At 47.3% G+C, this 12301-nt stretch overlaps 1 protein-coding gene across 1 annotated transcript in view; it reads right to left on the reverse strand.

Annotated features, from left to right (window-relative positions):
- Positions 1-12301, reverse strand: part of LOC132682842 (zinc finger protein 852-like) — a 74950-nt gene that overhangs the window by 18120 nt on the left and 44529 nt on the right. The window contains exon 5 of the mRNA XM_081790143.1: positions 12051-12107. Coding sequence (XP_081646269.1) covers positions 12051-12107 — 57 coding nt within the window. The remainder of the gene's footprint in view (positions 1-12050; positions 12108-12301) is intronic.

Here is a 12301-nt window from a genome sequence, read left to right on the forward strand (position 1 = left end):
CCACCTTTGGGGTCAATTGGCCTACAGAGGGAACCTTCTGCCTCCCTGTGGTCCTTAAAGTAAAATCAAGGATTTTCCTACCAGGGAAAGAAGGTCACCCAGATCAGAGTCCCTGTATTCTGGTGTGGCAAGATTTAGAGGAAAATCCACCTCCTTGGATGGCCTCTTTCTTAACAGCAGGGTCATGCCAAATCCTAGCGGCTAAACCTATCAACCCTCCCAAGCCGCTAACTCCAACTGCACCCCCTGTCCTCCCCGACAGCCAAGATTTACTTTCTCTCGACCCTCCCCCTTACCAGATTCCCCCCTTTATTTCACAAGCTGCCCCCATCCCTGCTCCTGACCCCACTCCCCCTGCGCCGGCAGAGCCTCCCATAGCCCAGCCGATGGAAGAACTAGAGAATAGGGAGGCTCAACCCGCGCTCATGCCTAATGGGGCGAAATCCAAGGGCCAGCTGGACGCACCCATAGGCGGGCCCCACATGAGCCAGGACTCCGCCTTCCTGACTCCACCGTAGCTTTACCCTTACGGGAAATAGGGCCTCCTGATGATACGGGGAACCCCCGACTTCAATACTGGCCATTCTCTACCAGTGACCTGTATAACTGGAAAACCCAGAATGCCCGATTTTCTGATAACCCTAAAGATTTAATAGCTCTCCTGGACAGCGTTATGTTCACCCATCAACCCACCTGGGATGATTGTCAGCAACTCCTCCGAATCCTGTTCACCACCGAGGAGCGAGAAAGAATTCAATTGGAAGCAAGAAAGCTGGTGCCTGGAGATGACGGCCAACCCACTGCTAACCTTGATCTCATTAATGCAGCTTTTCCCTTGACCCGACCCCCACAGGGTGGCTGGGACTACAACACGGCAGAAGGTAGGGGACGGCTGCGCATTTATCGCCAGACTCTAATGGCGGGTCTCCGGGCTGCTGCACGCAAGCCCACTAATTTGGCAAAAGTGTATTCAGTAATACAAGGTAAGACAGAGACACCTGCCGCTTATTTAGAAAGATTAATGGAAACCTTCAGACAGTATACCCTCATGAACCCCGAGGCCCCCAAAAATCAAGCTGCTGTTGTAATGGCCTTTGTAAATCAGGCAGCCACTGATATTAAAAAGAAACTCCAGAAACTAGAGGACCTGGAGGGAAAACAGATTCAGGACTTACTCCGCATTGCCCAGCTTGTCTATAATAATAGAGAGACTCCAGAGGACAGGCAACTTAAAGCTACCGAAAAAATGACCAAAGTCCTGGCCGCTGTTGTCCAAAAGCCCCTGGATAAAGACCAATGTGCCTATTGCAAAGAAAAAGGCCATTGGGCCCGAGAATGCCCTAAAAAGAAAAAGCCACATCATAATCAAAAACTGTGGCAGCCAAAAACCACACCCACCCTCGTCACTCAAGATGCAGAATAGGGAAGATGGGGTTCGGATCCCCTCCCCAAACCTAGGGTAACGCTACAAGTGGAGGGGAACCCAGTGCAATTCCTAGTCGACACAGGGGCACAACATTCGGTCTTGATCAGACCCCATGGAAAAATTTCTAAAAAATCTTCCTGGGTCCAAGGGGCTACCGGAATAAAAAAATATCCCTGGACTACCCAGAGGACTGTGGACCTAGGAAATGGAAAGGTCACCCATTCCTTCCTAGTCATCCCCGACAGCCCCTGCCCCTTATTAGGAAGAGACTTACTCACTAAAATGGGGGCCCAGATTCATTTTATGCCAGGGGGCCCCCAAGTGACTAGCCCTCACAACCAACCCATGACCATACTTGCTCTAAGATTAGAAGATGAATATCAACTCCATCAGGAGCCACCCTCGCAAAGTCAAAACATAGAGCCCTGGCTCCAGCAGTTTCCGGAAGCATGGGCTGAAACCGGGGGTATGGGGTTGGCTAAACATCTCCCAGCTCTATTCATAGAGCTGAAACCGGGGGCAGATCCAGTTCGGGTCCGACAATACCCAATGTCAATGGAGGCCAGAAATGGCATCACGCCACATATCCGTCGCCCCCTAGACTTAGGCATCTTGCGTCCCTGCCATTCAGCCTGGAACACCCCCCTGCTGCCTGTACGAAAACCTAACAGTGCGGACTACCGTCCAGTACAAGATCTAAGAGAAGTTAACCGCCGAGTCATGGACATACACCCAACAGTACCCAACCCCTATACCCTCCTAAGTGCCCTCAGCCCAGAAAGACAATGGTATACTGTCCTTGATTTAAAAGATGCTTTTTTCAGCCTGCCTCTGGCCCCCAAAAGCCAAGAGCTCTTCGCCTTCGAGTGGTCCGACCCTGAGAGGGGCATAAATGGACAACTCACCTGGACCCGGCTCCCCCAAGGATTTAAAAACTCACCCACCTTATTCGATGAGGCACTTCACGAGGATCTGGGTGAGTACCGGAATCAAAACCCCGAAGTGACTCTCTTGCAGTACGTCGACGATCTTTTAATTGCCGCTGAAACTGCCGAAGCTTGCTTGCAAGGCACCAGGAACCTCCTCCGGACACTTGGTGCCCTGGGGTACCGGGCTTCAGCAAAGAAGGCCCAAATTTGCAGGTCCGAGGTAACCTACTTGGGGTATCTGTTAAGAGAAGGCCAGCGGTGGCTCACTGATGCACGGAAGGAAACCGTCCTCCGCATCCCCCGACCCACAACGCGAAGGCGGGTGAGAGAATTCCTGGGATCGGCCGGGTTCTGCCGCTTGTGGATACCTCGGTTCGCCAAGATGGCTAAGCCTCTTTACCTGGTCACCCGAGAATAGGCGCCCTTTGAGTGGACCGAGGAAACTGAGCAGGCTTTCCAACAAATTAAACTCGCCCTGTTGTCGGCGCCAGCCTTAGGGCTCCCCGATGTCTCCAAACCCTTCCATCTCTTCGTAGATGAAAACAAGGGGGTAGCCAAAGCGGTGCTGATGCAACTCCTTGGCCCATGGCCCAGGCCCATTGCCTATCTTTCAAAAAGACTAGACCCAGTAGTGGCTGGCTGGCCCCCTTGCCTCTGTATGATCGCTGCTACAGCTCTAATGGTAAAGGATGCTGATAAGTTAACTATGGGACAAGAGTTACATGTTACAACCCCTCATGCCATCGAGAGAGTCCTCAAACAACCTCCTGACCGATGGATAAGTAACGCCCGACTGGTTCACTACCAGGGACTATTATTAAACCCCCTCAGAATCATTTATGCTCCCCCCCGAACACTAAACCCTGCCTCCCTGCTACCAGACCCGGACTTAGATACCCCTCTCCATGACTGTGCTGAGATATTGGCACAGGTTCATGGAGTTCGGGAAGATTTACAGGATCACCCTCTACCAGACGCCGAGGTTACCTGGTTCACTGACGGCAGTAGCTTTGTACATCAGGGTCAAAGGTACGCAGGGGCAGCAGTCACAACTGAAACTGAGACTGTTTGGGCAGAGCGTTTGCCAGCTGGCACCTCTGCCCAATGGGCTGAACTTGTGGCCTTAACCAAGGCACTGACTCTGGGAAAAGACAAGAGACTAAACGTGTATACCGATAGCAGATATGCTTTTGCTACGGCCCACATACATGGAGCTATATATAGAGAGAGGGGACTGTTAACTGCAGAGGGGAAAACTATCAAAAACAAAGAAGAAATATTGGCTCTTTTAAAGGCACTCTGGCTGCCTAAACGACTAGCCATCATACATTGCCCAGGCCACCAAAAACCGATCACACCGGTGGCCATAGGAAATAATTTGGCTGACCAGGTGGCTCGAGAGACAGCCTTACAGGTGGACTGTGCTTTAATGACCACCCTACCAGACCCCGGTTCAGCTAGTTTACCAGAAAATCCCGCCTACACTAAAGAAGACCTAAACTGGATCCAAAAATTACCTTTAACTCAGTGCCTTAACGGATGGTGCAGAGCAGCAGACTGTAGCATAATTCTCCCAGAAGAAATGGGAAATAAAGTCTTATCCAAGATGCACCGAGCCACTCATATGGGCACCAGAAAAATGCAGGACTTAATAAGACATGCTAGGATCACCATTAGAGACTCCAGGACAAAAATTGAACAGATAGTTGCTAGCTGTAAAGCTTGCCAACTAACTAACGCTACCAACCACGGGAAAAACCCTGGCTCCAGGACCCGCGGAACCAGGCCGGGAGCCTATTGGGAAGTAGACTTCACTGAGGTAAAGCCTGGAAAATATGGATATAAATATTTATTAGTGTTTATAGATACCTTTTCAGGATGGACAGAGGCCTTCCCCACCAAGCATGAGACTGCGCAGGTAGTGGCAAAGAAAATGTTGGAAGACATCATGCCCAGGTACGGATTCCCTACCCTAATAGGATCAGACAACGGACCAGCCTTCATTTCAAAGGTAATACAAGGGATAGCTCAGTTTACTGGGGCTGATTGGAAACTACATTGTGCATATAGACCCCAAAGCTCAGGACAGGTAGAAAGAATGAATAGAACTCTAAAAGAGACCTTAACTAAATTGACCATGGAGACTGGCGCTAATTGGGTAGTCTTACTCCCCTACGCTCTGTTCAGGGTGCGGAACTCCCCTTACAAACTGGGATTAACCCCCTTTGAAATCATGTATGGAGTCCCCCCCCCCCCATAATTCCCAACCTACAGTCTAATGTGTTAACTGAATTTGATGATCATAAACTTCTTATTTCCCTGAGGGAACTCCAGCACACCCACCAGGAAGTTTGGCCCAGACTGAGAGCCATTTATGAGACCGCCCCCCCCCCCCCGAGCCCCATCACTACCGACCCAGAGACTGGGTATACGTGCGGAGACATAAGCAAGAGACCCTCCAGCCACGGTGGAAGGGACCCTACATTGTGATCCTGACTACGCCCACCGCTCTCAAGGTGGACGGGATTGCTACCTGGATCCATTACACCCATGCTCGACCAGCTGATCCCTTTGCAGTTTGAGAAGACTTCGTGTCGGAAGCCAACACAGCCTGGACAGTTGACCAGAGTAAGACCCATCCTTTAAAATTAACTCTGCGCCGAAGACCCAGACCAGCTCCTGACCCATAATGACCAAAAAAAGAACACTCATCAGCATACTCCTACTCACTTTCTACGGACTGATAAGTATTGCGGGCAACCCTCATATCCCCTATACCTTAACGTGGGAAATTATTAATTTAGAAACACATGAAGTCTATAATACCACCACTAAATCAGATACCCCCTTAAATTCTTGGTGGCCCGACCTATATTCAACCTAGAAGATGTAGCTGTCTCCATGGGATTACTCCCTCATCCCTCTGACCTTATCCTTACCCCAGGGAAACGCCAACGCCGAGCCCCTGCACACGTATATGGGTATAGACCTGGGGAACGAGAAAGTCTAAGCCAGAGGGGATTTTATGCATGCCCAGGGTTCAGACTGAACGCTCGCACCACATGTGGAGGAATTTTAAGCTACTACTCTAAGTCCTGGAGTTGTGTTACTACCAATGATGGAAGCTGGAAATGGAACGTAAAACCCCATTATATTGACATGAAATTTGCTAGCCCCTGCCCCAAACACAAGCTATCCAGAACCTCTACCTGTAACCTTGTCCGCATTAAATTTCTAGAAGATGGAAAAAAAGATACTAGATGGACCTCTGGACTTAGTTGGGGAATCTATTTATATTGGGGGCCACCCTACTATGCAACTGTTATTCAGATAAAACTAAAGGCAGAACCCAAGACTCTACCAACCCTAGTAGGGCCAAACCAATCAGTAGGGCCCCCGAATAAGCCCGATCCTACCCAACAGCCCACAGATAAGAGCACTAATCCTCCCAATTCTCCATCCACTCAAGCAGTCCCTATAGTCAGGACTACTTCAAAAAAAAAACCCCTCCCACACTCCCTCCCACAACCCCTCCATTAACCCCGGGGGCCCGTCAAAAATTCAAACCTCATTTAGAAATGACCCCTTATGGACAATGATAAATTCCACTTATCAGGCCTTAAACCATACGAACCCTAAGGAGACAGAAGCTTGTTGGCTATGCTATTCTATACAACCTCCATTTTATGAGTCAGTAGCAATAGTAGGAAACTATAGCACCGCAAACAACTCAGACTCTTGCAATTGGGGACAGAGAAGACCCGGCCTCACACTACCAGTACTTACAGGAAATGGGACATGTATAGGAACAGTGCCAACAAAATATAGCCACTTGTGCATAAATAACAGAAATATATTCAATACTTCAGAAAATTGGATTATTCCACCAGATAACTCATGGTGGCTTTGTTCTCATGCGGGATTAACTCCTTGCCTCTATAAAGATATGTTCAATCAGTCAGAATTCTGTATAATGGTAATTGTGTTCCCAAAAATCATATACCACACAACTGAGTATGTAGACCAGACGTGGATAGCACCCAAAAGAGTAACTAAGAGATAACTCATCACTGCAGGGGCTCTAACTCTAGCCACCATATTTGGACTCGGGGCCATCGGAACAGGGACAGGGATCTCAGCCTTAACAATACAAAACAAGGGATTTAGTATACTTAGAGAAGCAGTTGATAAAGATATAGAAAGAATAGAGACTGCCATCACTTCGCTTGAGAAGTCCCTAACCTCCCTCTCGGAAGTAGTTTTACAAAACAGGAGAGGATTAGACCTGCTGTTCTACAGCAAGGTGGTCTCTGTGCGGCACTAGGAGAAGAGTGTTGCTTCTATGCTGACCACACAGGAATAGTAAGAGATTCTATTGCCAAGGTCCGAGAAGGGCTAGCCAAACGAAAAAGAGAAAGAGAACAGGAGGCTGGGTGGTTTGAATCCTGGTTCAATGCGTCCCCATGGTTAACTACCCTGCTCTCCGCTTTACTCGGGCCTCTGGCCATCCTGCTTCTCGCTCTCACGTTAGGCCCCTGCATCATAAACAAAATTATTAATTTTGTCCAAGACAGGTTCAATGCTATACAATTAATGGTCTTACGAACTCAGTACCAACCACTCAAGACATTACAAATAGAAAACTAAAGATCCAAGATTGGCTCTTTAGGCACAAGAAAAAGGGGGGAATGAAAAGAACAGCCCTGCCTTAGTTTAAAGCTAAGTTCTCTTTTCTGCTTATTATGGATCTTTGATAAGAAATACAATTGCTGAGAAGTCTGTTTTGCTTGCTGTTTGCTACGAGCATTGTGAAACCTTTCCTGAATGTAACTCACTATGTAATAGAGTAAGTTGTGAAACTTCCTAAATGTAGTCTGGTGTGTAATAGAATAAGTGACTGTACATGAACTAACCGGCATTTCTCGCTTCTGTAAACCTAGTTGCTTAACACATCCCTCCCCTTCCCCCTTCCCCCTTTTTCTTCCCGCCACAAGTAACGGACAAAGCCTTCCCGCCAAAGGACAGACAAAGGACGCCCAATCAGAGAACAACAAATGTCCTTACTTTAAAACCAACTAATCAGGCCCCTCATAATTTGAAACCTCCCCTGTGCTATTTGTCTCTGTCTATAAAAACGCTGTACCAACCCTGATCAGGGCCTCTTAGCGTCACCGGCAACGAGTGCGCGGAGGTCCAGGTTCGAACCTGCAATAAACGACCCTTGCCGCTTGGCTTTGACTTACGACTCTGGTGGTCTCTTGTGGGATCCACAACTTCGGGCATTACATCTGCCCGGCTGCCCTCCAGGCCTCCGCCCCCCAGGGAAGACTAGGATCCAAAACTAGGGGGGCAAAATAGCAAGCGCCAAGATCTAGCTGACCGGTTCTGGCCAAAGGGAAAGCTATTATGGGGGCCGCTCAAGACTCCAGGAGGACCTCTTCTCCCCATCACACCACATCTAGGGATACTTGCTGATTTCCAGCCACAGGCACACAAACCTGTGCCTTCCCATGCCCCCCAGTTATTTTTTCCTGAACAAAATTTTAATCCTAAGTGCATTTTAAAGATCTTTCTGGCTTTCATTCAGCAATTCCCAAATTGGGCAGCATCCAGTATAGCAGATAGAATGGAAAGAGCTGGAAGAACTATACAACTCTAGAGATTTCGCAGGCAGAAGGGAACAGGAAAAAATTAGATGAGGCAAAAAGGTAGATTGGTGATTGCCGCGTTACTTTCCTTAAGGGGATGCCAGGGTTTCATCAGGTAGATTACCCAACTAAAGTAATCAGGAAATTCTTGATTGAGTTGTTAAGGACAGCGAGCCCCAAATGGAGTCCCTTATGCTAAGAAAAATCTTCAGGAGCCCGCCTATGAGGAAGGAAAACCGAGACAAATCTTTATTTAGGTTTGCAAACCAGGAAGGGCAACTCAACTCAGTGGGTGTGCCCATCTGAAGAAGACAAGGGGAGATGGTATTTTTAAGGCTTAAACCCACACTGGGAGAAAATTTTCACTGGGCATGGGCTCCTCAGTGGTTGGCTGACCTTTTTTTGCTCAGTATTGTGATATGGGAGGACTTTTCAGGTGTCTAACCCTCAAGATGCTTATCATGATTCCAAGAAAGTTCTGCTCTTCTAAGGACTCCACAGAACAGTGGCTGTTGCAAGTGGAGTCAACCCCTTCCCTGCCCCCCTCTCTTCTTCCCCCTCATGTCACTGAACTGAAGTTAGTTGCAGTTTTGGCTGTCCCGCAAACAGAATCTGAAACCAATCAGGAATTTCCCGATCCGCATTAGGTAGGTAATCGCTCTGATAAGAACCCCTGCCATCCCCAGAAGAAAAGTAGCCTTGTAATAACCAATCCACCTGTTTGTCTAGTGTAACATTCTTGTTTCTGTTCCCTTCTGTCTATGAAATGTATTGCCTTGTACTGCTCTCTGAAGTTTCTTTCTATCTGCTAGACTGTATGTTGCCCGATTTGTGAATCACTGAATAAAGCCAATTAGATCTTTAAATTTTGAATTTTGTTCTTTAACCAATTGGTTTCAGATTCTATTTCTGGGAGACCAAAATGCAAGTAAGTTACCAAAACTGTTAAGTCTTATTTTGGTGATGGGGGGAGGGAGGAGGCGGCGTAGCATATGCAACTCCATTTTGGTCCTGTTGTCTTTAACAATCACCCCATTTTAGTCAGACTCTCAGCCTAACTGAGAGATGTGAACAAAATTTAAGACATTAATGCACTACTCCCAGCTATACCACTCTGGAGTTCTCACGGTTTTTGTTGAATCTCTGTGTGGTAATCAAAGACCACAATGTCAGGTTCACATTCTTTAAATTGATTATTCTCTCTGTTACTTTTCTAACTTGGAAAAAAATTTTTAATGTTTTATTTATTTTTGAGAGAGAGAGAGATGGAGTGTGAATGAGGGAGGGGCAGAGAGAGAGAGAGAGAGAGAGAGTCAGAGACAGAGAGGGAGACACAGAATCCAAAGCAGGCTCCAGCCTCTAAGCTGTCAGCACAGAGCCCGACATGGGGCTCAAACCCACGAACTGCGAGATCATGACCCAAGCTGAAGTCAGAGACTTAGTTGGCTGAGTCACCCTGGTGGCCTGTGACTTTGTAATATTAGGGAGATGATTTCCTTAGTGGTTAGTGGATGCAAGCATGCCTTTAGAGCTTTGAGTGAACAGAGTGCATCAGGGGGACTACTATGGTTACCAAAGGTAGAATACTTCCCAGTGTCTGGAGTGCACTTTGGAGTCATGGTGCTCAAGACACAAACCAATCAAGGTCAAATAAATGACCCAGTGAGGAAGACCTCACTGAAGGAGTCGCTTTCTTAAACCAATTGGCTGGGCGAGTGATCTTATTGTAGCTGAGACTCACCCCTCCCTAGAAGCATTCGTCCAAGTGCAACCAGTAGTGTTGGCTACAGCACAAGCACCTCCCTGCAAAGCTAAAAGGTAATGAAGGGCTATTCTAGCATGGGAACAACTCTGGCCAGAGTGTTTAGGGATTTTTGTTGGGCAGTTCTGCTTTAGCAGTAGATTCTGGAATATCTTCAAGAGTTAAGTAGAGGTTCATGATCATAGCCTCATCTGCACTCTAGCTCCTAGAGATCCACCAAAAGAAGCAAATTCTGAATCGTGAATGCTTTCTGGCAATTCCTATTTGTTTCAGCAACACAGATTGAGGGAAATTGACCAGTGAGGTGTTCCAGTTTCATAGTTGGCAGTTTAGGGGTTCAATTAGATAACCCCAAAGGCACTGCCCGGTTAAGTGCCAGCCATCTAGGTACTCATAAGCCAAAGAAATATGCTTTTCCTCAAAACCACCACAGACAAAAATAAATGCTGCTGGGACACACGCTGCTCCCATCGAAATATTATTATTAATGAATTTATTCACTAGGACTTTTCATTTGCCCAGTTAAGCCATGGATCAGTTAGGCTTTCACTGCACTTGGGAAGGTAATTTCTTGTTCTAAAATAAAAGATAGTTCTAAGCTCTTTGGAGAGTGGGTGCATGTGGAGAAAAGTGCAGTCCTAGGCCGGGAGCAGTTTGGGTTTAGATAATCATAAGAACGTCATTGTAAAAATGTACCATACTGATGTTTTCAAAGTGTCCCTGTCTGTCTCAGTCCATACAGTTATGGCAGAAGAAAGGTTAAAGCAAAGGCGCTGGATGTTCTGGACTCTGCCGGTGGCTTCGGTTGCAGTTTATGGTTTCATTGGGAATGGAAGAAAAACTGGTCACAGGGAGGACCAGGGGGGCTCCGGCATCAGGGACAGATGGGAGGGTTTTGATGACAAATAGAGCAGTCCGAAAGGTTATCCCCTTTAAGAGTGGCTTGGGAGATGTGGGTGATGCCACCTCTCCAAGCCAATGCCAACATGAAAGAGAGAAAGAGAAAAAGAAAGGCTTTCATGTTTGAGGCTAGTGAAAGTATGAATTCTTGCTCTGGTGTCTTGAAAGGAAACTGGCTACCACATGAAATCATCAGCTTCCTGGGCAACTTGGCTTCAAGGTCACCAGTGCAAGAGGAGGACCAAGTGTCAGGAGGATCTTTTCCAGCTGGGAGATGTGTGCCCCAAAGTTCAGTGCTTTCTAGTTTTTCAGAAGTATTGGTTATCAGGAGCACTTGGTAATGTTCCCTTCCAACAGGGCTCAGGGACCATGTTCCTCTGGGGGCTTTTCCAAAATACCAAATCATGAACAAGAGGATAGTTTGAATTGGGGATATGGAAGAGATTCTGAACCTGGTGTTGAGAGGTTTTAGCATGAGACACTGAAAGAGCGGACCTAGGCCGGCCGACTCCATTTTGTTCTGTGTCCTCCATCTTGAGTGACTATGTCTCCGACATGGCCCCCTTCCCGAGAAAACCGCAGAAAGAAATTCCCGTTCTAAACCTCAGACCACGCCTCCTCCCCTTGAGTAACTTCCCACTCACCCGTTCAAACTTCCCGTTCAAACCACGCCTGGCAACCTGCCTAATGGGACTTGGACCCTTCCTCAGCCAATCGGTTAAGGCCATGACCATTACCCCACCAACTGCCCCCAGATCCCTATAAAACATTTGTGGTTTTAAAACTCTCTCTCTCTCTCCAACATCTCACCGCTGAGTCGGTGCAGGTAGGGGATTGAGCTCGAGCTAGCTCGAATAAAGGCTCTTTGCTTTTGCATTGGACTGGGCTCCCTGGTGGTCTTTGGGGATCACGAATTCTGGGCATAACAACACTAGACTTACAGTACAACAAGGGATCGACAAAAGGTTGTACACCAAAAGACATTGGTCTACTGGTGACTATCTCACAAAGAGGGTACTGCAAAAGTCAGCACGGCCAGAGGCAACACCTCAGGCCAAGGGAGTCCAGCAGTTTCAGTGAGTTTGGCAATTTTTGAGATTGGTGATTCCATTTGTTCTTTCAACTTTGCCTGATGACTGAGAGTGATAGCAGCAGTGACAGTTCCAAGAAGTTTGCAAAGCTTTAGTTACAGCTCATCTGATCTTCAAAGTGAAGTGGGTGCCTCAGTCACTAGATAGTGTGAAGGGTAGACTCCAGGTAGGAACTGCATTTGCCAACGGTTTGTTTTGCCACTGTGAGTGTGAGGGTGTCATCCTTTCAGCAAGAGAAGGCTTCAATCCATCCAGAAATTATATATACAATAAGAATATATTAATAATCCATACCGGGTGGCATTTGAATGAAGGTGCTCAGATGGTTCAGAGGAAGAAGGTCTGAGGACTCTGGAAAGAAAAATAATTTTTCCAGGTTAAGAACCTGACAGGTCAGACATAAGACACTGATAAACAGTTTTTATAATTTTTTAGAAGTCTGTCCACCAGTATTTATTTATGGTTTGAGTCATCTTAGCTGCACCACGGTGGTTAGATGAACGCAAGAACAAGAAGGTAGGGTTTGCCAGGGAGTCAGCGTAGGG

Source organism: Panthera onca, chromosome C2 (assembly GCF_046562875.1).
Source record: "Panthera onca isolate mPanOnc1 chromosome C2, mPanOnc1 haplotype 2, whole genome shotgun sequence".
Classification (NCBI taxonomy): Eukaryota; Metazoa; Chordata; class Mammalia; order Carnivora; family Felidae; genus Panthera; species Panthera onca.